At 32.6% G+C, this 26,842-nt stretch overlaps 1 protein-coding gene across 2 annotated transcripts in view; it reads left to right on the top strand.

The window, feature by feature from the left end:
* Window positions 1–26,842, top strand: part of DPYD (dihydropyrimidine dehydrogenase) — an 853,279-nt gene that overhangs the window by 103,511 nt on the left and 722,926 nt on the right. For both annotated transcript variants that reach the window (XM_060626444.3, XM_078451629.2), the window contains exon 3: window positions 15,429–15,511. In XM_060626444.3, the coding sequence (XP_060482427.2) occupies window positions 15,429–15,511 (83 nt within the window). The remainder of the gene's footprint in view (window positions 1–15,428; window positions 15,512–26,842) is intronic.

Here is a 26,842-nt window from a genome sequence, read left to right on the forward strand (position 1 = left end):
TACAATACAACCTTTTCCCCCCACTTTTCTTATTTTTATCAGAGTCTATAGATACCAACAGTTTCTGGAATTTTCAGGTTTTTTTGTTCTCTGTTTCTCACTATATTAGCAACTTGTAAAATACTTATTTGGAAGTCCTTGTTTTCTTGGTATATTTGACTTGCAAATAATTTTCTTTTTGATTTTGATTATGATTATGATTATTTTTTATCAGAAACTACACTTGAGTGTGACTTGTGAGTATATATAGGAAAAACTATCTTAAAGGGTTTGGGAGATTCAGTGGCAGATCAAGATTTGTTTGGGATTCTGCCAAAGTTTGCATTAAAAGGGATTAACTCTAGAATGATAGGAGATGATGAGTTACAAATCTAAACACAGGCAATACATACATACACGCATACATATGTAAATCTTAACAAGGGCTGTGTCTGGTTAAGCCAAGTATTGTCACTGGTATAGATCCCTTTGTGGAATGCAAGAATACTCAATGCAATCTTCTTGAAAAAAAACTTTTAAAAGCTTCTGATTTCTTTTGATTAGAATCTATGCTCACTAGGCAACATTTGATTTTTACTTGTCATTCCATACTGAATTTCCTAAAAGTTAAATTTCACTGATCATGTTATCACAATGCCTGATCCTTGTAACAGTTTCATGTAATAATTGAGTGCATTTGCACTCTCGTTTTATACATCTGTTTCTGTTAACTTGGTTAGTGGGAGACAGAATATGAAAGGCAGACTCATTGTCAGGGACTGAGGAAATTAACCGTTTTAGTTTGTAAGACTAAGAACCTCTCAGGCCATGATATAGTCATCAAGATAAGGCTACAGTGGAAGGTCTCTTGGAGGAGGAATAGTTAGCTGCCTTCACTGACTTCACTTTCTTCTTTTTATTTATTTATTTATTTATTTATTTATTTATTTATTTATTTATTTTTAAGTTTATTTACTTTTGACAGAGACAGAGTGTGAGCATGAGCTGGGGAGGGGCAGAGACAGAGAGGGAGACACAGAATCTTAAGCAGGCTCCAAGCTGTCAGCACAGAGCCCAATGCGGGGCTCGAACTCACAAACTGTGAGATCATGACCTGGCCGATGTCGGAAGCTTAACCAACTCAGCTACCCAAGTGCCCCCACTTTCTTTTAATTGAAGGTAGCATCCGATCCGTGTGTGACTAAATGCATGTAGAAGCTCCTAGAACTTCCATTCAACAAACTTTTAATGGTTAATTACTATGTGGAAGTGCAGTAGTAAATTAACAAGCAAACAAATGCCTCTTTGTTTTCATGGAGTATACAGTATTTCAAAAATACTGTAACATAATATGTTAAGTATAGTAAGTGTTATGAAGAATAATAATAAAGTAGGACAAAGGGGCAGAGAGTGAAGGTGAGTTCATTTTTAGACAGTGGTCAGGGAAGATGTTTCTAAAGAAGTGACATTTAAACAGAGACCTGAATGAGATGAGAGATTAAGCCATGTGAATTCTGGGGTGGGGGGCAGGGGAGGGAGGGGAGACCATTTCAGGCAGAGGGTAAAGGCCCTGAGGAGAAAGGGTGCCTTTGTGTAGAAGGAACAGCAAGGAGGCACTGTGACTGAAGCAAGTTGAGCATGGGAAGCCTGGTAGGAAATGAGATTGGTTGGGTCATTAAGAACGTGAAAGTGGGCAGACTTTCTTTGTTGAAATTGTAGATTTTCATTATTTAAATTGCTCTTTGAGGGTTGCCTGGGTGGCTCAGTCAGTTCAGTGTCTCACTCTTGGTTTCAGCTCAGATCATGATCCCAGGGTTGTGCTCTGCACTAGGTGTGGAGCCTGCATGAGATTCTCTCTCTCTCTCTCTCTCTCTCTCTCTTCCCCTCTCTCCCTCCCTCTCTTCTGCCCCCCCCTTGCCCCTCTCCCCTGCTCATGCTATCTAAAATAAATAAATAAATAAATAAATAAATAAATAAATAAATAAATAAATATTTAAAAAATTTTAATCGCTGTTTGAAAGCCTTCCCCTTGTCAAAATTAAGTGTGCAAGTAAATAATAATATTTACTTCCAAAAAGCAAATATTAAGGCGATTTTTGTGGTGATTTGAGACTGGCAGTGTTTACTACACAGTACTCCACATTATTTGTTGAAAGAATGATACTTGTTTCACTTGATTATCCTATAAACCATGTGAGAATCAAAACATAACCATGCATTATGTAAAGAACTGTGTGGTAATTATAAAAAACTCTTAATCTAGAATTTTGTTGACCTCCCTTAGATACAAACAATGAATGATCAACAGATAGCCTTCTGCAGCAGAACTGCTTTTATTTTTGCTACCTTAGAAAAGTACTAAAAGGTTACTTAATTCTTACCATGAATGAAAGTTAAAATATAAGTAAAAACATTTTGATTGAGAATATGAACCTGGGAATGAGATTTATTCTGTCCATTTAAAAAGGCATTTCTTGTTTAGAATATATTTTCACATGTATGATCTCTTAATTTATTCTCACAACAGTACTTTAATGTGGTGTCATTACTTTTATCATCTTCATTGATATCTTCATTCTATGAGGGAGTATTTGCAGATTGAGATGTTAAGCATTTTCTTAAGAACACATAAGCAATTTAATTGCAAAACTAGAACTTAAAAACAGATTTACTGTCTCCACAGCTCGTACCTCTCCTACCATATTATATTCCATTTCACTGTGATTCAAGATTCTCCTAGACAGGGCCTGACTGTAAGCTGGCCACCATTAGTGAAATGACATTAGCTAAATATGATTATGTCTTAATGTTCCCTGAAAGGATTAGACTAGTTAAGACATACCAAAGGGAAAAGTAATTATCTATTGAAATATGAATCTCATGATTAGAACTGGTATATTGGTATTAGAACGTTCATCTAGAATTTTAAAAGATATGAATATAATCATTATTTCTTACTTGACTTATAAACAATTTCATTTGAGCTAGTTTTGTTGAGTGCCAAAATTCAAATATAACATTTTACTAGAACAGTAAGTTAACCTAATTTATTCATTCTTTATAGGAACCTAGACCTTAGGAATTTCTAACTACTTGAGACACATAGGCACTAGTATTATCTTTTCCTGATTTGCCTTATTGTCCAAAGAAAACCATTAAATTAATCAATGTTAAATCACCTTAGAGTTGTAGTAGTGACTTGGAGTATGCTATTTAAATTCTTCAGATTTTAAAATGTGCCATAAGACTTGTGCCCTCCCCTGTGATAATTCCCTGTGGGTCCTTCAAAATATAGTATGCTGCAGGCTTCCAACCATCCGAGATTTGTAATGATCATTAATGCATGATTGATATATAGGAATGATCCTCCCACTGCACATGAAACATACTTGCTGGATAACAGTTACCTTATTGAATTGAAATTGTATTTTTTGAATATGGGATGTGTGTGTAAAAATTTAATTTTTTAAGAGGAAAGGATCATGATTTTTATTATATTCTCACAGGTATCTTATGACCAAAAAGTTAAAACTCTTTTTTTTTCAGGGCGCCTGGGTGGCGCAGTCGGTTAAGCGTCCGACTTCAGCCAGGTCACGATCTCACGGTCCGTGAGTTCGAGCCCCGCGTCAGGCTCTGGGCTGATGGCTCGGAGCCTGTTTCCGATTCTGTGTCTCCCTCTCTCTCTGCCCCTCCCCTGTTCATGCTCTGTCTCTCTCTGTCCCAAAAATAAATTAAAAAAAAAAAAAACAAAAAAACGTTGAAAACTCTTTTTTCCATAAAGACTGTATTTTTTTTACTCTACTATTCCTAGGAATCACCTGGAAAACATGAAAATGCACATTTTTCTACTTCACTTTATAAAATCTTATCCCTTAGGATTATGCTGGGTAATGGATGCTCTTCCTCTTCCTCCTCTTTATTCTTTTCCTCCTCTTCCATTGTTTATTTAAAAGCTTCTACTCAATGTATCAAATGATTTGCATATATTATCTCATTTAATTTTTTTGTTTTCCATGCAAAAAAGTGCTTTTATTATAGCATGGGGACAAGACCCATGTGCAGAAAGAGCTACACTGGGATCGTGAGGAGTGACTGATTATATACTTTTTAGTTAGTGGAAGTTAGGGATACTATAAATCTTTAATGAATTTGAAAGCAAGGACCTTGAGGGACTAGTTATTGTTAAGATAAGGTTATATTCTATTGTCAAGTAAGACATTAGTCATGAGACCATTCAAATATATATCATATGTATATGTTTGAAGGATGATTGTTTGGGAGGGGGGTGATGTTTACAGTCATCAGAAAGAAGTACATCAACCAGAGCAAAGCTAGAGTGGTAAAACATTAAAGGAAGTCCTTGAGGAAGCTGTAGGAATGTTAAATCTGTATGCCTCAGGATCCTGTCAGGAAAGACTACTAGCTGCAGCAAAGTCCTGCCTTTGTTTTTTTTTTCTCCCATCATTTTCTCCACTGAACAACTTTGACCCTTAAATCTTTAAGGTTGCTGAGGGTGGAAGGTCTTATCTTCTGTAACTTCTTTCTACTGAATAGGGACGTAGAGATATCCCTACAGCCCTAGAAGGTAAATAACTGAGTTAAGTAGCCTGCCTAAGATCAAGTAGCTAGTAGGCAGGCAGTAACACTGCAGTCTGAGGCTGAAGTCACTTCTACCTTAGCCTTTTTTTCTTTTTTTTCTTAATCTGGAAAAATTTGACTCTTTTAAAAGACATGCTAAGGAGTCAGAAGTAATAAACTTTATAAAAATCTCTGTTCCCGGAGAATGAATTCCTCTCTCTTCTCTATATTCTCATTAGATTGTGATTAAGGTGGGGACTTATTTATCTTTATATACCTGGTGCTTTGTATGATGCCTAACATACAGTAGAATTTTCAAGAATTTATTCTGAATTGAAATTTAATTGATTAACTTGAGGTTTTATGATTTGGTAATTCCAAGACTTAATTTCAGGAGCTATGTCATCAACTCTCTGGGACCTTAATAATACAGAGCTAAGTTTCTTCATTTATTAAAAGTAGTTTTCTAATTTTTACAATTTAGGTTAATATATAAATTTTAGATCCAACCTATTTAGTTTTAGTTATGATTATTTCATAAAGGAAATGCAGTCCTGTGGAAATTAAGTCATATGATAATATCCTGATTTTTTTTAAATTTAGTAATATGATTTGCTAACTTTGTTGCCTATTTCCAGCTCCATCTAGCATATGAATCAGTAGATACTTGGTTGAATTTGTTATAGCTTAAACAAAGATAACCCAGTAATATTATTTAAATTTTTTAGCATTTAGAGATCTCCTTGTGTGTTATTTTGTTTCCATGTTGCTACTGATATTCTATTTGTTTTATTGTACTTTTATATAATCCTTAACGCAGATGAGATATAAAATACTGTAAAATCTATCACATTTGAAACTAGACCTTCCCTCAACCCATGGGGATTTATTTGGCAGAAGGCCAGCAAAACCAGTTCTTTTTGATGCTTAGTTTCTAGTTTCTACTTTAATTGCTGCCAAAATCTGAGCACTTGGGGATTTAATTGCTCATTATATTTGTCACAGTGGTGTCACAGACCCAAATAAAGACTGTTACATGAAAAATATTTATGGGTATTAATTTGGCCTAAACATGTGTATTTAGATTCCTTATTTTTCTACATTTTAAAGTATAGCACATCTAGACAGAAATAAGAATTCTTTAAGAACTTAGGTCCACCTTCCTAGTAAACTATTATTATCCATCTAGTCTAGTATCTGAATTTCACAACTAACACCTGGGGGGTGGGGGACCTGTTCAGAAATTTATTATATTCACTTTATTCAGCTTACTTTTTTGAAGCAGTCTCTAAGGGATTTGAGTCTGGCTCTGAGGACAGACTACTTGGGTTCGAATCTCAGAATCCCTTCCTGACTGTATGATTTGAACGAGTTATCTTAATTTCTCTATGCCTGTTTCCTCATTTGTAAAGTATAGATATCTTTGTTATTGTGAAGACTAAATGGGCAAAGCTTCTAGAAAAGTGTCTAACACAGAGAAGGTCCTCAAGGTTTGCTAGTTTACTGTAATTCATCTTTATATGCCAAAAAGTTTCCCATGGTTGCTACTTTGAATTTCCAGTTTCCTACTAATTAAGTAAGGATAACCTTTGCCTGCTATAGTAAATAACATATTTGGTCAGCACTGAATCCACTGCCTTTACTGTCCTTCCATTTTTCCTGTGTGTTCCCACTTGCTTGTTCCATAGTTGTAGGCTCATAGCCTGCCTCTTGTTCCAGTGTTTCATTACTAATCACCGATTTTTCTTGTTCTTGTGTTTGCTAATCTGAGTAGTGGTTTGTTTATTCATTTTCTCTGTGTCCCCTTTTCCCTTTTATTCACCCTTTGCTGTCCCTTTTATCCTTCCTACAAATACTTGCACCACCTTGCTTCTGCTGTGATGCTTGCAGCTTTCTCATGAAATAACCTTGATCAAAGGAAATTATTAGGCACGTGAAAAGAAGGAAATGTAAGTCATCACCATGGACAAGGTAGTTTTTTAGAATTATTTGGAAGTTTTTTGTACCCTGGAAATTAAGTTCCCTATGTTTTACTTACACCTGAAATTGTCTTCTGGGATAGTCCTACACTACAATATAGAATTCCCAAGAATGAACAACAGAGTAAGACATTTGGTTACATAAAAATACGTTTATAATTTTTCTGAGATTCATACTCATGTGAACTAGGACAAGAATAGATTTTATTTTTTTAATGTTTATTTTTGAGACAGAGAAACAGAGCATGAGTGGGGGAGGGGCAGAGAGAGAGGGAGACACAGAATCTGAAACAGGCTCCAGACTCTGAGCTGTCTGCACAGAACCTGATGAGGGTCTCAAGCCACCAACCCTGAAATCACAACCTGAGCTGAAGTTGGATGCTTAACCAACTGAGCCACCCAGGTGCCCCAAGAACAGATTTTGATAGGACACTGGCTATACTTTATTTATAGTTGTCCCTAATGCTATGGACATGTTCTTAATGGTGGATATAACAGTAAGTCTGTTTGCCTCTCACCCAGTGGATCTGATGGCTTAATTTTATTTATAGATAGGATGAGCAGATAAGTGTACTAGCTGCTGGAGATGTTTCTCTCATTATGGTAAAAGAATAACATTTGTCTGAATTATAATTAATCTCATATCTCTTCTTTGAAATACTGTTTTTGAAAAAAAAAATATTGGATTTGATTTCCATTTCAGGACATGGAAGTATTTTTGGTGAAGGTAACAGACTATTTAAATGCTTACAGAGTTTTACTTTTTTTCTTTATTATTCTATTGGGCACAATAAGCTTTGTGCAGACCCAGGAAGTGAGAAACAGAGTATTATTTTTTTTAGTCAACCTAATATTCATTTTGAGTTCCCATTCCAATATGTAATTTTAACCACTTCCAGATAAAATCACTACTAACGTCTTCTTATCATTAAAATGAGGAAATAACTATAAGTGCTCTGGAACACTGTCTCTTACTAATGCTGAGAACCTGTCCTCAATTCCTGGAGCCACAGTGAGCTTAGTGGGGCTACTTCAGGCTTCTGTATCCAATTTTCCTCTTTCTTCGGATTTCGTGAGAATGTTTTCATCTATTCCTGTGGCAGAAAAACTAGTCAAATGGTCTTTCAACTCTATGGCTTATGCTAGGGATGAACGCTTAAGAATTCAAAATCCAGTAATTTTGTTTCTTTTTTAATGTCTTTCATGAACTTGTTCTTTTGCAACTGTGGAGGCCAAGATAAAGTTTAAAATTTCAATGAGAGGGGGCACCTGGGTGGCTCAATCAGTTGAGTGTCCAACTTCGGCTCAGGTCATGACCTCACAGCTCGTCAGTTCAAGCCTGTGTAGGTCTCTGTGCTGATAGCTGGGAGCCTGAAGCCTGCCTTGGATTCCGTGTCCCCCTCTCTCTCTGCCCTTCCCTTGCTCTGTCTCTTTGTCTCTCAAAAATAAATAGAAAAGGAGGCAATGCATTTGTTGTAATATCTGGACCTGTGGGGAGATTTTGAAAACACATATTTTTAAAAATATAAATTTGAAAAAGAAAACTTTCCATAAGAATTCTGTTTTTAGAAGGCTGTCTACACATGGATTTTACTGTAAAATAACCTTTTCCAAAAATTGATCAGATTAACTTTTTTGGGGAGGTATTTATAAATCATAAGAAATAGTAAGAAGCTATTTTTTTAAATTGCATTGTATTATACACCTGTTCCCAAGGTACTTCAGACATGGATATTGGGATAACAAGAGGCTTTTGTGTTTGCTTTTGAGTCTAAGCTACTATCACACTGTTGTACAGGCTGCCTTAAATATTTGTTATCTGTGACTTTCTTTTGCCATGAGCATTATTCCTCTAGTCTAGGGAGTGACTTTAAATGGCTAAACTGAGATCTTAAAATTCTGTCTTAATTACAGTAGTGCAATTATCAGGCTCTTTCATGGATTTTAACAATTAAATCTCACATTTCCTATAGCATTGTGGGCCTTAAAGACAGTACCCTAATTCAAAACATTTGTTGTTAAATAAAGAGATTCAGATGTAGTGTTTGATTTTGTTAATCCCTGTCAGTAAATGCAAAGTTTCAAAGATTTTCAACCATAAAAAAACAAAATTATGTATATATGTATGTGTATATATGTATATGTGTATATATTTAAAATTAGAGATTTCACAAATATGCCCATAGCAATTAAATAGAAATATCTATTCCCACATCTGATTTATAAACCATCTGTGGAGAAGCATCGAATTAAAAGATAAGTGCTATTTTTCATATCAAGAATCAAGTAAAGTTCGAAAGAAAAAGTTTACGAAACTTTCTTCCATTTTAAGATTTAAACATAACTCTTAGTAGTGATTCACCTATATTCATCTATATTCATCTGTATTCATCTATATTGATGGAGTTGGGTTGATAGCAAATCTAGTTGCAGAGGAAAGTAAGTAAAATTATATGACCAAAGAGAAAATATACATTGTTTTCTATTAATGGTTAACATGGGGGAAAAAAATGAATGAAATTAGAATCAGAAACCTTGAATTTGAGTAGTGATTGTACCATAGAATACGGTAGTCACATACTTCGAATGCATTTTAGGTGAAAACAATTTGAGATACATCAGAATAATCTCTATAAATGAACATTTATTTTTCTTTTTAAAATAATTTTTAAGCTTTTAATTAATTTTCAACCATCCATTTCTATCCTATGTTTAATAATACCATTAGCAAACCAAAAAGAAATTGGCTAAATAAATAGTAGCACATGGATGCATGGGAATATTATCCAATTTTAAAATTGTATTGTGAGATGTGTTTAGAATTATGGATAGATACTAGTCACATATTATTAAGTCTTTAATTATATTAAGGTTAAAAATGGTATATTCCAAAGATCATATACCTAGTAGTTTTGTTTGGATCTTTTTAGGTATTCATTTGCCCCAAAAGGCATTATTTGAGTAGCAGTTGTTAACATTAAGCTGTTATAGGTTGAATGTAGCAAATGGATATAATTGAATTTACCACATGGCTTTATTTTTTTATTACTTTATGTAAATTGTTATACTTCTCCTTGGGTATGCAAAAGTAAAGAAACCTGTCCAGTTTTCCCAGCACCACTTACCAAAGAGACTGTCTTTATTCCATTGGATATTCTTTCCACAGTGGCACTACTAGGTGTTTATCCAAGGGATACAGCTATGGTGTTTTGAAGGGACACATGCACCCCCAATGTTTATAGCAGCACTATCAACAATAGCCAAAGTATGGAAAGAGCCCAAATGTCCATCAATAGATGAATGGATAAAGAAGATGTGGTATCTATCTATATACAATGGAGTATTACTCCACAATCAAAAATAATGAAATCTTGCCATTTACAACTACAAGGATGGAACTAGAGGGTATTATGCTAAGCGAAATTAGAGAAAGACAAATATCATATGACTTCACTCACATGAGGAATTTAAGACACAGACAGATGAACACAAGGGAAGGGAAGCAAAAATAATATAAAAACAGGGAGGGGGACAAAACATAAGAGATTCTTAAATATGGAGAACAAATAGAGGGTTACTGGAGGGATTCTGGGAGGGGGGATGGGCTAAATGGGTAGGGGGTATTAAGGAATCTACTCCTGAAATCATTGTTGCACTATATGCTAACTAATTTGGATATAAATTAAAAAAAATAAAATTTAAATTAAAAAAATAAAGATGATGGGAAATGTTCTGGATAATTTGAAATGTGAAAAGTTTCATGAGCTTACTGGCAAACAATTTTAGGAGGAAAAATCTTAATTCAGTGCATAATTAATAGAAAAATTTAAGAAGTATTGAAAAAATCCTGTTTTATATTTAAATTTCTTTTATTCCTAGCACTTATTTTATTGTATTCTATTAAGAAAATGGCATATTTGGGGTGCCTGGGTGGCTCAGTTGATTAAGTGACTGACTCGATTTTGACTCAGGTTATAAACTCATGGGTGGGTTTGAGCCCTGCATCTGGCTTTGTGCTGACAGGGCGGGAGCCTGCTTGGGATTCTCTCTCTCTTGCCCCTCTCTCTGCTCATGATCTGTTCTAAAATAAATAAATAAGTAAACAAACAAACATTAAAAAACCCCAGCATATTCAAAATAAAATATAAAAATATTTCCAAAACTTTAAAAGTGTCTTTATTAATTAATTATTTTTAAGTCAAAAGAAATATAAACCCATAACAAACTTTGGAAAATACTGAAAACTGTAACATGAAAGAACATTTATTTAACATTTTTTTGAATTTTATTTTATTCAACATTTTATTATAATCTGAGTTACTATTTCATTTCAATAAGGATGTTAGACTTCATTACAGGATTGGCTTTTTCATACAGAATTTTAATAAATTATAAAATGTTATTTCATGATTATTAGTTGGTAGCTAATATTTACTGGTAGATACTTTGAACTTTTGTATATGCCTTTTAAAATTTTAACTGTAGTGTTATGTGATTGCATTATGATTTGTTTTCTTTATCATTTTTAAAATTTTATTTTTAAAGGTTTGTTTATTTTGAAACAGAAAGAGAGAGTGCGAGCAAGGGAGGGTCAGGGAGAGGGAGAAAGAGAATCCCAGGCAGACTCCTTAATATCAGCATAGAGCCTGACACAGGGCTCGATCTTACAAATCATAAGATCATGACCTAAGCCAAAATCAAGAGTTGGGGCACTTAACGACTGAGCCATCCAAGCACCCTCCCTTTTTTTTTTTTTTTAATTAATTTATTTTGAGACACACACACACACACACACACACACACACACACACACACACAGAGGCATTATGATTTCTTAACCAGAATTCAAACTCTCTACTAAAAACTTTTATTGCACTATAATTATACAACGGAAAAATAGATCTTAAATATGCAATTCCATAATTTTCACAAAATGAATTAAACAGTTCCCTAGAAGACCCTCTTTTGTCTCCTGTAGTACTATACACCAGCTTCTAACATCTTGATTAGTTTTACATGTTTTTAAAATAAGAGCTTTATTGAGATAATATTCACAGGCCATAAAGTTCACTATTTTTGAAGTGTATAATTCAGTAGTTTTTAGAATATTCACAGAGTTGTGCATGTATCACCACTCTTTCAGAACACTTTCATCTCCCCCAGAAGCAACCCCATTACCATCATCACTCATTCCCCCACTCTTTCCAGTCTTTGGCAACCTCTGATCTCCTTACTGTCTCTGTGGATTTGCTATACTGGACATTTTATAAAAATGGAGATACATATACAACATGGCCTTTTCTATTTGGCTTTTTCACTTAGCATAATATTTTTAAGATTCATTTATATTGTAGCATGTATCAGAACTTCTCTTTTTATGGCCAAATAATATTCTGTTGTATCAATATGCTACATTTATGATTTTATTGACTTTTTGACTTTTGAATTTTTTTCTGCTTTTTGTATGTTACGAATAATGCTGCTATGAACATTTGTATACAAATATTTTTGTGGATGTATGTTGCTCTGTGTTTCTGTTCTTACACCAGTACCACAGTGTCTTGATTACTTTAGTTTTAGTGTCAGTTTTGAAATCAGGAAATATAAGTCCTTCAATTTTTCACTTCTGTTTTTAAGAATGTTTTGACTACCCTTGTCCTTTTTGTTATTGTATGAATTTGAAGATCAGCTTGTCAAAATCTGCAAAAAAAATGTCAGCTGGGATTTTGACAGGAATTGAATAGAATCTTTAGATCAACTTAGGGAGTAGTACCATCTTAACACTATTAAGTCTTCTAATCCATGAACATGGGATGTCTTTCTATTTATTTTTGTCTTCTTTAATTTTTATCTTGAGGTGTGCTTTCCAGTGCACAAATCATATGCTACTTTTGTTAAATTTATTCAGAAATATTTTTATTTTTTGCTATCTAAATGGATGGTTTTCTTTTTTTCATTTTTGGATTATTCACTGTAGCTTTGCCTATTTTTTAATGTTTAAATTTCTTTAAAATTTTGTTTATTTTTGAGAGACAGAGCACGAATGGGGGAGGGGCAGAGAGGGAGACACAGAATCTGAAGCAGGCTCCAGGCTCCAACCTGTCAGCACAGAGCCCAATGTGGGGCTTGAACTCACGATGACCTGAGCCAAAATCAGATGCTTAACTGACTGAGCCACCCAGGCACCTGTAGGTTAATTATTTTTGAACTTTACATAAGTGAAATAATTTTGCTATTTGTTCCTTTGTGTGTCACATCTTTGCTCAATATTGTATCTATGAAATGTATCCATGTCACTGCATGTAGCTATAGTTCATTCTTTTTTTAAAAAAAATTTAAAACCTTTATTTATTTTTGAGAGGGGAGAGAGGAAGAGAGAGAGGGAGACACAGAATCTGAAGCAGGCTTCAGGCTCTGAGCTCTCAGCACAGAGCCCAACGTGCAGCTTGAACTCAAGAACTCTGAGATCATGACTTGAGCCTAAATCAGAGGTTTAACTGACCGAGTCACCCACGTGCCCCATGTAGTTTGTTTATACTTATTGCTGTGTAGTTTTCCATTGTATATAATGGCCTATTTATATATTCTACCTTGATGGACATTTGACTTGTTTCTGGTTTTGGGCTATCTTGAATAATGGTGCTATTAGCATTTTTGTACATGGATTTAGGTGAACCTATTATAAATTTGTTCTGGGTGTATTCTTAGGCATGATTTCAGCTTATGAAAGTACTTCAAAAAGCTTTACAAGGTGATTGTAACAATTTAGTTCCATCAGCAGTGCTTCAGTTGCTTTTTATACTCAAAAAGTGCTCTATATAATCTACGTTGTAGGCATTTTCACAGTGTGTAATGGTATTTGCATCTTACTCACGAGTAGTAATATTCAGCATATTGTTTTTTTAATTAGCAGTTTTGGATATTCTCTTTTATACAGTGTTTGTATAAGTTTTTTGCTTATTGTCATTGAGCTTTTTGTCCTTTTTATATTTATCTGTAGGAGTTTTTTATTTATTATAGGTGTAAGTAATTAAAATAATGTGAAACTGGCACAAGTATAGGAAATTGAGTAGGGGGTCATAATGGACTCCAGAAACAGACCAAATATATACTGTGATTTACTTTATGGAAAAGATTAACTATAGTGGGGATGATGGTCCTTTCAATAATTACTATTGATTTAATTAATTACTTATATCATGTGATTTCCTATCTCACATCTTATGCAAATGTCAATCCCAAAAGATTGAACATCTAAATGTGCAATGCAGAATAATAAAGTTTACTGAAAAAATATAGGAATATATATTCATAACCTTGAGGAAGCCAAAGATTTCTGAAAGAGGACACAAAAGGCAATAACTATTAACCATAAAAAATAATAAATCGGGCCTCATTACAAATAAGAAATTTTCTTCATGAAAAGACACTGCTAAAAAATGAAAAGACAAGACATAGAGCAGGAGATGATATTTGCAATTTATATATCCAAAAAAGGACTGTTGTTCAGAATTCAAAGTGTTTTAGATATATTTCATAATTTTCAAGATTTTCACTATAAAAGCATATAACTATCTGTTGAAAGAATCTTTGCCCTAATTTTGCTGACTTAAAAAAAATCAAGGTATAAATAGTATATATATATATATATATATATATATATATATATATAGTATATACAGTATATACAGTATATATGGATATGTATTAGGTATATATGTATATGTATTGTGTGTATATATATATACACAGTACATATGTATACATAATTTTCAAGATTTTCACTATAAAAGCATATAACTATCTGTTAAAACGATCTTTGGCCCAATTTTGCTGACTTAAATCAAGGTAAAAATAGTATATATATGTGTATATATATGCATATATACACATATATATACATATACACATATATATCAATAGTTTTTAAATTAATTCTTACACATTGAAAATTATTAATCTAAATTCTGTAATTTTCTAAAATCCAGCATATGTATGTGTAATTTAAAATGGAAAGAACACATTGTTATTTAGTTTTCGTTTGTTAGATTAGCTAAAATGCTAAATCTAATTATTTTATTACCTAACTTATATATAAAATCTAATATGCCAAAAGATTCATGGATGTGTTTTTAGTCAAAAATTTAATTCTATACTGCATAAATCTTCTCAAAACTTATTAGTCTCATGTAAGATTAAGTTAATTTTACATTTAAAAATATATTCAGAATTATAATTAAAAAAATAAAAACTTAGAAAAAGCAATTCAGTAATGCTAAGAACATGATATAATGTCACTTAATTTTAAGAATTGGACTTATTTATTTTAAACATATCTATATGTATACATCTATTTATAAATATATACACAATTGTTATTTAAAGATCTTATTCTAAAATTTTGTTTCCAAAATGTTGGAAGTTGTATAATTATCTTATGCTGAGCTGTATCTTTCCATGTAAGTAATTGTTAATATTTTTAGAACTAGATATTTATCCTATACAGTTTATTATAATTTCAAACTTACTTTTATTGACTTTCTCTTTTGAATTCAAATTGGTTTTGCTATATTTGAGATTATTTTAGTGAAGTAATTTTCAAACCTCAAAGCTCTAAAAGTTGTGCTATGTTTATAGAAAATTGATTTAATCTGTTTACTCCATTTTGAAAAATTGGTAAAAAGACTTCTGTGATAGCTGTATCATGACATTTTTATTTTGTTACTGTTGAATTCACACTGTCAATTTTAATGAATCCTACCCAATTAAAGTTGTGTGCATATTTTTCATGAGTCCATAATCAATATAATCAATTATATTTTTACATAATTGCATAGATACAATTTTATCTCAGGATGTTGGAGGATTAATACATTTTTTAAAATGTTGCAGAAATGCGAGAAGCTGGAGAATAATTTTGATGACATCAAGCACACGACTCTTGGTGAGCGAGGAGCTCTCCGAGAAGCAATGAGGTAAGTCTGGGTCACCATAGCAACAGTCACAGATGTGGTAAAGAAAAAGTCATTCTTCATTATTGGGGGAACAAATGAGTTCATTGCCACCATTCAGCTCTGTTCTCTAAGGTATTAATTTGTCAGTGGAGAGACTTCCCTTGAGGCTGTACTTTGGTTTTGAAGCTGCATAAATGTTAAGCCTCAGTGCACAGTAAAAAATGTAAATGTTTAATTTGTTACTTAAAATGCTTAAGGGGTGTCTTGTTTTATATTTATACTAAACTGTGTGATTGAATGGAAATATTGTTCATCTAAATTCTGCCTGAATATAAAAAAATAAACAGAACAATGATGGTTAAACTGAGTAGTATTTTCTCCTAATTAATATTTAATTTAAAAAGAGGTACTTAAGATTTCATATTCTATTAGATTTTATAGGATTATATCATAGTATTTTTAAACTGATTTACACACTATTTTAAAGCTTATAGATTCACTTTTTTTCAAATACAGTAGTCTATAATGAGCCTGATTTTTGTTTTTGTTTTTTGTTTTTTGTTTTTTTTTTTGCTTTTTTCACTTTTGACATTTCTGTTTCTAAATATTTCTCTGAAATCTCCGCCAGACTTGATACCTTTTTAATAACTTTTAAGAATCAGTCTTTAAATCCATATTTTAGTAGACATTAAGAATGTGTAAGGAATAAAACTCATCATCCTTAGGGCTAGAAAACAATAAATGAAATTAATTTTAAAAGTTCTGAGCTTCATCTCCCCATTTGAGTCGGATAATTTCCAATATATTCGTACAGAAGTAGTATATTTACCTTTATTTAGCCTATGAAACTACAATTGATTTTTGAAATGCAGTTCTCATTTTTTTTTTTCAGGATCGTAAGGCTAAAAATAATTTAAAATAAGAGAAAGGATAAACCTATGAGGCTTTCTAGAAGGGAACGTGGGTACAATTTTGTTATTGCTAACACACAGTTACCATATACTTTAGTTTAGAAGCTGCTCTCATTTAGTAACCTTCCTTTTACCATGCAAGCAGCAGGGGAAAGTAATTAAATTTAATAGAAGCTGCCCTCATTTTGAAGCCACTTCTATTTAAAACCACAGGGGGAGGTAATTAAATTTAATGGAAACAGTAGCTTCTACACAAAGATACATGGTACTTCTGTATAGATGATTATGATGTCACAAAAAGAGGAATAATATATTACTAGTACTGAGAAATTACCAGCTGGAGCAAGTGAGCCTATTTTATTGTTAATGTCTTCACTAATAAAAAAAGAGGGAAAAATAGAACTGAATATACAATAGAGAATTTGCACCTATAAAATGCAATCAGACATTCACAGAAAGTTAGTTTTTGAAAAATAGTAATAAATTAAAAAGAAAGTATAAAACATATTGTGGAAAAAGCCAATGCAGAAATTATGAATGAACTCCTATTTTCAATACAGTCTTTATCTTGTGTCTAAAACTACCACATTTATAAGTTGAAGGCATTGTTTTTGCACATGCTAATGATAATAAATTTGAATATATTAAGTGTGTACACCAATATGTATTTAGAAAGCTACAGTTATTCCCTGTATTTTTATATCTACTCAGTTTGAAGTAAACACATAGACACACAGGAAGACAAAGAGAATGCCAGCTCTGAAGCTTTGAATAAAAGAACTGAAGGCCTAAAACATAGAAAGAATTACAAAGGGGCAATGTGAATGAAAATGGATGTGACTGAGGGAAATATAATGAACAAGGAAAGGACATGTAATTAGTGTAGAAAATTTGTCATCAAGGAAAATCAAACTGAATTATGGGAGAACTGTGTATGAAGAGATTATTCTGCCAAATTTTGTAATACTTACTTTTTAGAAAATACTAGGATATTCTGCTTTTAAAAAAGTAGAGATGAACTAATAAGAAAAACAAGTATTACCTGGTTAGAATAACCTCTCAATCACTCATGCTATCAGATAAAGCAGTATTCTAGATAATTTAAATCAGCTTTTAATTATATGGCTGTTTAATGTACTTTGTTTACATAAGCTGCATATTTTACACATGCACATGCACACACATATTCATAATGTTTGGATTCACTAAACACAATTAAATAATTTAGTAACCAAAGCATTCAGCAATTTAGTACACTGTGGGCCCACCACTTTTGTGTTTGCTGTTGTTTTTTGCCTTTAGGAAATGTAGCAGTAGCTCATTCTTTTATATGTGAGATTATAGAAGCATTGGAAAAAAGTTGTGATGCTATGTTACTAAGAATAAGAGGAGAAACATGGAGGGGCAAAAATTAATTGTTCTTTAATCTGTGATCAATGTTTGCCTTACATGAAGGGTGTCTCGATAAAAAGAAACTATGGGAGGGTAAGATATTTGATTTAGGCCTTGAAAGAGGGCCAATTTTGCAGGTAGAGGGAATAGAATTGAGCAAAGTCATGGAGGCCTGCAGGTGCAAGATGTATTTCAGGAACAGTAAGTAGTCTGATGTAAAGCAAATTTTTTCAAGCTTTTTTTGAATATGTTTTCCCACAAAACTCACATAGGCAGAATTTTTGAGTCAGTAACATCTCTCCTTCCATGTCAAGAATCCTTGGGTGGAAATGAAGCAGTATGAAGTTGGCAAGGATGATGTAAGCATTTCAGAATCTCAGAGTGTGAGAAGGGGCAGTGGGAGACAGGTATGAATAATTTGCTGAAAACTTTGGTGACCATAGGGACTGGCCTTAAGAGGCTGGCTGGAAATGTGTTTGTTACCATATTCTGGAGGCTAGTTAGATAGAGTCTAGCTTGCCATGATAAAGAGTGTAAATTATTTCAGGAAGTCATTATTTTTTTTTTAATTTATTTTATTTTTTAACGTTTATTTATTTTTTGATACAGAGAGAGACAGAGCATGAACAGGGGAGGGTCAGAGAGAGAGAGGGAGACACAGAATCCGAAACAGGCTCCAGGCTCTGAGCCATCAGCACAGAGCCCGACGCGGGGCTCGAACTCACGGACCGTGAGATCATGACCTGAGCCGAAGTCGGACGCTTAACCGACTGAGCCACCCAGGCGCCCCAAGGAAGTCATTATTTTTAAGGAAGGGGTGATAGGATTAAATGTAAAAATTAGAATTTTGTAGAATTGTTAGAGGGGAAGAAGATACAATATAGGGATAGATGCAGTATTCCATGGTAGCTTTTCTCTTGGTCCTTGGACATGGCCTAGCTCAGCTGTGGGAACATTCTTTTCTCTCAGTGGCTTAACCTCCACAGCAGTCCTCAGGTGACCCTGGACACCCGCAGTGGTGCTCTCATTCTGAGCGTGTCTAGCCTGGAGAAGCTGGAGCAGAAATGGATGGAATCTGAAGATTGACATTTTGTGAGTGCTGTGTTTGGGGGCTGTCACCAAGTTGGATATACCTCCAACTTGGTTTATTAAAGTTCTTAGAATAGGAAAGAGGATTCTGTCCTTGCTCAATTTTCTGTCATCTCATCCAATCCCTCTTCATGGCTGGTCTTTGCCATGTAGTCTTGAACACATTCTTTTGTCATGTATTCCCAGCTCATAAGTCATTTTAGACCCCTCCCATACATCCTTCCTACCCCAGATATGAGGACCTGTAGCCAGCTATGTTAAAAACACAAGGAGCTACGAACTAATCTGGGATGTACAGGCTAAGTAAATCAGGTATTTGATCTAAATAAATCAGGTTTTAGCTAATACCAAGAAAGGGGGAAAAAATGATTTAAAATTTGTTTTGGCAGAAAATAGAGGGGGCAGTTGAGGGGATGAGAGAGCTAGAGAAATCAGTGACATCACTAAGATAAAGGCCCAACAGAGGGGAGTGTGTTTGGGAAATATGGAAGTATTTAAAATGTAGATCTGATAAGACTTTGTGGCTTAGCCTCAATAAATCATAACCTTGATTTAATCTGTGCTGCTCTGTTTTAAATTATTCTTATCCTTTTTGAATAAATTATAATTTATTTGTGTGTCCTACTAGATAGTAACTTCCATGAAACTAGGATTGCTCTTTTGCCCTCTTGTGTATTCTTAGTCTTACCATAGTATTATCATATAGTAGGTACTCAATAATTATCTGTTGAACTGTTGCTAAAGATAAAAGTAATAAGGAGGTTTATTAAAGTTAAGTCAAATGTTTTTATTTTGAATATTTGGATATATATTAATTGGGATAGGGAGAGAAAAAAAGGGTTAAGGAAGAATATTTTCGTTTTCAGATTAATTTGAGATAGCTGTGGCAAACTCGTATAAATTTGCAATAAGCAGAAGGAAAATATAATTCTACAACTCATGAAAATACTGGGGGTTGATGTGCACATTTGGACTTGTTAAGTATTTTGATACTTGTAGCCATTGGAAAGGATGTGATTTCTAAGAATAGTGCATCAAATCAGAAAGGAGGAGAGTCTAACCAGATGCCTAAGAAAAAATATTGGGCTTAGGAAAATGTGTGTCACAAAGAAACATATTTTGAGATTTAAAAATTATAAATAACTTTCTCCAGCAGAGTAAGTTGGAACTGTAAAGTGGTGTGCCTGAGAAGAGAAGGGTGGGCGGCATTCCTGGCCAGTGTTCTGTGGCTCCTGGAGATATCTAGAGAAGTGCTGCCCAGTAGAACTTTCTGTGAACTGCAGTAAAACTCTCTAGTAGAAATGTTCTATGTTTGTGTTGTTTAGTATGATTGCCAGTGGCCACATGTGGATACTAAGCACCTGAATTATGGCTCTTGTAACTGAAGAGGTGAATATTTAATTGTATTTAACTTTCATTAATCTAAATGTAAATGGTTGTATGTAGTTACAGGCTATTCTTTGGACAGCATCACCCTACAGGTATATATTTGAGTTGCTAACGTGACATTTGTCTGTCTCTCATGAATGGAATTTTCATCAAATGGAGTGGCTAGGGTAAAGCTAAACCAGGTTCACACACATCACATATACATCACACGCTGCTCTCTCAAAAAATGAAGAGTAAAAGTTAGTTTCATAACAGTAATGGATGTAAAACCAAAATGAACAAATAGGACTTGATATGGAGGAGGTAAATGACTATTACTGTCTAAAGGCATGACTTATATGTAAAAAGCTCAAGAGAATTAACAACAATAACACGCTAGGAATTAATAAAATAATTTAGTAATGTGGTCAGATTTAAGATAAAAATGGAAATTTATTAGCATTTCTATGTATTACCCATAACTAATTAGTGGTTGTATTGATAGTAGTTCCTATGACAATCCTATGAATTTATTATATTATAAGGTACCCCAAATCATCCAGGACATGTTGAATCACACAATAAGTGGTATAAGAGGCAGCTATTTAGTTATTTGGAAAAAAAATCACTTTATATTTACACAGGTGCTGAAGGATGTTTCATGTATATCAAAGAACTAAATGAAATAAATGAAATAGCCAATGTCCACTAGATTATGGGAAGCAACAGTTTTATTTATTTATTTATTTATTTATTTATTTATTTATTTATTTATTTTGAGGTTTGTACAGGGAAAGAGATGATAAGCTAAAGAGTAGAAGAAGAAATCACTAAGCTTTGCCTGCATTAAAAAAGCTTCTGTTCGTGGAAAGAAATCATGAAATTAAAAGACAACATCAGCGTATTACATTGCTGTGTGTTTAAGAGATTCAGAAAGATTAGGAGCTCAATGGATAATTGGCAAAGTATGATTAAGAAATCTTTGAAAATATTCAACTGTAATGGCCAACAAAATTTAAGTTACATTAAAAAATGTATTAATTTCTTGATTACTGATATTACTGCAGTTCAGCAGGGAGGAAATTTTTGAGTGTTAGCAATGGAATGGCAAGACAGCCATTTCTCACTCCCAGAGCTCAATAGGGGTGGAAGTTACTGCTGCATTTAAGGATAGGATCACTCCAATAAGTATGAAAAGCTTTAAAGCAAACATACCTTTTACATATTAATTTAACTTCCTGAAATAAATCTATTTCAGAAGACTTAGAAATTATGGGCAATCTCAATGTGTTTCTCAAACTATTAGAATATAACAGTAAACAAACTGAATAGAACCCAATCGTCTACTGTTAAGGAAACAAGTAAGGAAATGAATATTATATATATAATGCATTTGGTGTATATTTATATACACATATATAATTTTATATAGATATATAAACTTAAATATATTTATAAAACATATATTTGTGTAACATATGTGATATTATATACACACACATGTAATGGTGAATTGTGGTATCTTTAACCCTATCTGGATACTAAAATTATCTTCACCACAGTGTTTTTAGTGACACAAGAGTCCTCGTGTTAAAATGTTCACTGAAAAATACCAGGAAACAAAATTGCATGTAGGACATTATCTCCACTGAATATAAAGAATGCAGAGAAAGAAGATGAGATTAAAATATACTAAAATAGCTATTATATTTAGGTGCTAGGCGAACAGATACTTTTTTCAGGCTTATAATTTTCTGTTCTAAATTTTCTATAATAGGAGCACATCATGAATGATTCAAAAAATAATGAAGTAAGAAATGGAAAAATGGAAAGAATAAAATATGATATGAATACTAGGATAAGTGGTAAAAATCAGATTTTAGACTCCAACTGTGATTTTAGGTAAATTAATCTTTTTTTGTCTTATTTTTTTGTAAAATAGGATTAAAAACTTAATAGGATTGATATGATGAACAACAATAATGTAGGAGAGAAAGCTTTGTAATTTATGAAACAATAAAAGGATGATACAAAGTATTACAATGTTTGTATATGTTATTTGCATTTAATGGTGTTTCAGTGATTATTTCAAAGAATTTACATATGTCATACATAATGGAATTGACTGGAAAACTATAGTGTAGCCTTAGAATGTAACATACCAGAGTGAATATTTCTTGTCTCTCACTTATACAGAGCTCATTGTAGTTCTATGGCTATGTGGAGATATTGTACATGATTTCTAAAAATGATGACATAAGAAAAAAACATTTTAAAGACAGGAAAAATGCATCTCTAGGTTAAATCTCTGTCTATAGTATGATAATAGTGAGTTTAGAGGTAAAATTCACAACTTCTTTTCATCATATTTTCTCCTTATCACTGCCAATTCAACCTTCTTATCATGCCAAAGTGATTTGATTTCTGTATTATCATATTTTGCACCTGTCTTAGACCCTGTAATAAATTCTAAACATCAAGGGGAAAAGTGGAACCTTTTTAACATTGTGTCTCTCTATCCCCCTTTCAGTTCCAGAGGCAGTAGTGGGACATGTTGAATAGATATGTGAAATTGGAAGGTATTTGAATTGAATAACTTGAGAAACGGGAGTGTCAAATTGTGAAAAAGAAATGGGTACATATAGTTCATAAAGAAGAAAAGGTAACAATGTGGTCTGAAGGTTTTAGAAAATGACAATACACAAAAATATAGATTGGTCAGATTAGTGGTTATACTTCTATCGTGAAAATATAAATTACATATTTGGAATACAAACATTGCTAATTAGAGGTTAGTATTTTATTTGCAGAGCCAAACCTATTCAGTGACACCTGTTATATTTAGATTATTGTTATGGAGATGAACTTCCAGGACAAACATGAAATTTCTTTTTCATTTTTGCTTGGCTTCATCACGTGTTGGGAATTCTGTCACTAGATGGTGATATTGAGTTGCACACTTTATGTTTCTGGCTTTTTTTCTGGTGTGTGTAATTGTAATTATAGCTGTGCCATAAGCACAGCCATTTATACAGAGTTAAACAAAATGTAACTATATGAACTTGGAAAATAGTTTTAAGAGGTATAAATACATTCTAAGTATTATTTAAGTCAAAAGGTTAATATTGTTTTAATGTGTTTGTGTGTTTTTAATTTAGAATCATTAGACTTTGATAGGTAGAAGGTATATATATAAATAACAATCTAAATTTTTCATTAAAGACTCAGGTCTAAGAAGAGATTCAGAGACATTTAAAAGAGGTCTTTTCCAGTTTTCCTCTTCTAGATGTATTAGTCTAGAAAGTTCATCTTTAATTTCACTTCTCTGTTAATATCCAGTAGTAAAAGGGACTGTTTACCAACTGATCTAAGGGTTATGTTACTCCTGGTACCTAGATATTGTTTTAGCTGCTTATTGTTATATTAATGTTTTAGTTATATTAATTTGCAGCTTGTGCTGAGCATAATGGTTAAACTACACTATTTCTTTAAGTGGTACTTCTACATGTACTGGAATAAAAAATCGTCTCTATGAGTAGTTTTGTCTATCTGATTAAGACTTGAAGGTAAGATAGTATTATTCTATTTAATCATTTTTGTAGGTAAGTTTTTGTGTGTATGTATATATTAAATATGTGTAAATGTGTATGTTTGTATATGTAAATGTATACTTTCTATATTTCTATTTCTATCTAAATCTTCCCATCCCAGTCAAGGAAATCTTTGAATTTGGAGATCTCTATGCTTTTTAGACATATCTATTAGGATTACAAAGATTTATGTACAAGAAGATTCAATGAATTTTTTTATAATAGTAAAAAAAGGGAAAGGGGATAGGAAGACAACCTAAATATTTATGAATAGTGAGTTTGAGTAATGTAAAAGATGAATGTAAGGTATGAAAAAAATTGAACTTGCATTGTAGTAAAATAAAAGATAAAATGAGAAAGCATTAACAAGATACTTCTAGTAAAATCATCAAATTATTAAATAGTATGGAAAGTAAATACAATTTTTTAAAAATTCTGGGTATGGTATATAATGATATCAACAATTACAGATGATTTAACATTTGTAACATTTTTTTTTGCTTTCAAAGTTTTCAAAAATAAACACATTATTTTTATAATCATAAATGCCCATGTATATGTGTGTATCTGTGTTTGTTCTTTAACTATATGAAAAGTTTGACCTGCAATATTGGGTTCAGAGGCAATGTGTTAACTTTTCATTTTAACCAAATGTCTTGATCCTTCATAATTATATTTCTCCAAGTTGTCTTTCACTAAAGGGATCAGCAGGTATCTCTCTAAAAAGTACCCCACAAGTCAGTATAAGAGTATCCTCTTTTCTTCTATGCAGAGGAGAGTACCTTGTCTGTGTCATTTCTATTATAAAGAGGCACATATTCTACTATGCCCACAGTAGGTTCCTGCATTTGATCACCTAACATATGGATTTGGTGACCACACTGAATTATCTTTAATGATAAATTTTTTAAAACAGCAGCAAATGAAATCAGGCATAGGTTAATTAAATTATATATGTATAAAATGCGTTAGCCTATACCTTAATCTAAGCATGTGTTCATTCAACTTGGTGCCTACTATGTGCTAGACACTATTTAAAAGGAGTATTTGTAGAAGAAAATAAAATTATAATTACCATTTTATGACTACTCGGTAACTTTAGAATGATAAAACTAGAAAAGAAAATATGAATCATTAGTATATTGGATGTTTATATTTAAAACAACAAATTAGCAGCAATATACATAAATAGAATTTAACCATGATAAAAAATAATTAGATTTTGGTGCACCTGGGTGGCTCAGTCAGTTAAGTGTCTGATTTTTTATTTTGGCTTGGGTCATGATCTCATGGTTTGTGGGTTTGAGCCCTGCTCTGTGTCAGCGAGAAGCCTGCTTGAAATTCTCTCTCCCTCTCTCTTGCCCCTCCCACACTCGTGCTCTCTCACTTGCTCTCAAAATAAATAAACTTAAAAAATAAAAAAAATTGTATTTTCCCATTAGTAGTTTAAGATTGTATATTAAAGACTAGAAAGGAAGGGATACAGCTTTTGTTTTGCTACGAAAGAAAAGTGCAGAGCTAAGTCTTACTCTAGAATGCTTATCATTTTAGATACAGACTTTGAATGAGCAGCTAATAGCTAAAATTATTTAGGAGATAAAAATTGGTACTGTGAGGATTAGCTTTAATTTTAAGTATCCATAATTGAAGTGCCACATTATGATTTTAATGTTATGATAATCTTGTTAACAAGCTGTTGTGTATATACTATCATATTTTAATGTAGTTGCAAAGCTTAAGTAAACCATAAAGTAAATTGCTTTTTGAATCAGGCTTTTACAAGTGGAAAATTAGTGGTTTACATGTTTTGAATACATATTTTGTAATTATGCTTGTCATTTTCTACAACTTAAGAAGAATAATAGAATAGGTTTATAGATAATACATTATTGTTCATTGGCATATTTTGTTATTGCCCATTCTAATTACTTTGGTTTTATTATACATATACTATAAAATAATAACTGATTCTGTTTCTTTTTCTGTAATAGTCTTCTGGAAGGTACACATTGTAGTTTAGTTACACTACTTCTCATTTCTCATATATCATCACATTACTTTTAGAAAATTAATACCTTTTCTTATCTAGTATTTCTACAGGTTATTATGATATACACTGAGTTACATCCATTGGGAGGGTTTGTGTTTATTTGGGGGAAAAAAGTGTCCTATTCTGATAATTGGTGAAGATAGCTAGTAAGTAAGATTTACTTTTTCTGAATTTGTTGCTTCAGTTGACAAAGACAAAGCATGGCAATTTGATAGTCTAAGGCAGAAATAGGCAAACTTTTATGTAAAGTCCAGACAATAAATACTTTCAGCTTTCTGGTTCCTGCAGTCTCTGTTATAGTTATTTAATTATGCTGATGTAGTGCAAAAGCAGCCACATAGACATTTTGTGAACAAATATGTGTGGCTTCATTGGTATGGCTATGTTCTAATAAACTGTTATAGAAGCAAGCAACCAGGTGGATTTATCCCATGGGTCATAGTTTATTGACCTCTGGTTAAGAGCAGACTTGACATAAATCAATTAAATTTCAAAAAATTATTGGTAAATATATTATGAATTTGTTATCTCTAATAAATTAATACTAAAAAATACTGTGAAGTTCTCCCAGTTTTATTTACAAAGATGACTATACAACATTTACTGAGGTGTCCTTATTTCCCAATTTCTGGGCTGTTCTTTGAAATTGAGTAAGTGACACTTCCTAGATTACTCATTCAAGTAAATAAGCATAAATCAGAGAAAACTCACCAATTGCAATTGTAAAATCACCAATGTGCAACCAACATGAGGTCTTGGTATCAATGGCACTGGATCAATTAGCATTAATTCATTATAATTATGGTTTAGAGTTAAAATGTGGACTAACCACTGAAGAACCATCTACATTATGAAACAGTATAATGTTACTCTTCATTTTAGCACTAGTTTACCACAATATGGTACTTATAAAAATATACATTGTGATACCTGACTTTGTTAATTATTCTTA

This window comes from Panthera onca, chromosome C1 (assembly GCF_046562875.1).
Source record: "Panthera onca isolate mPanOnc1 chromosome C1, mPanOnc1 haplotype 2, whole genome shotgun sequence".
NCBI classification, from domain to species: Eukaryota; Metazoa; Chordata; class Mammalia; order Carnivora; family Felidae; genus Panthera; species Panthera onca.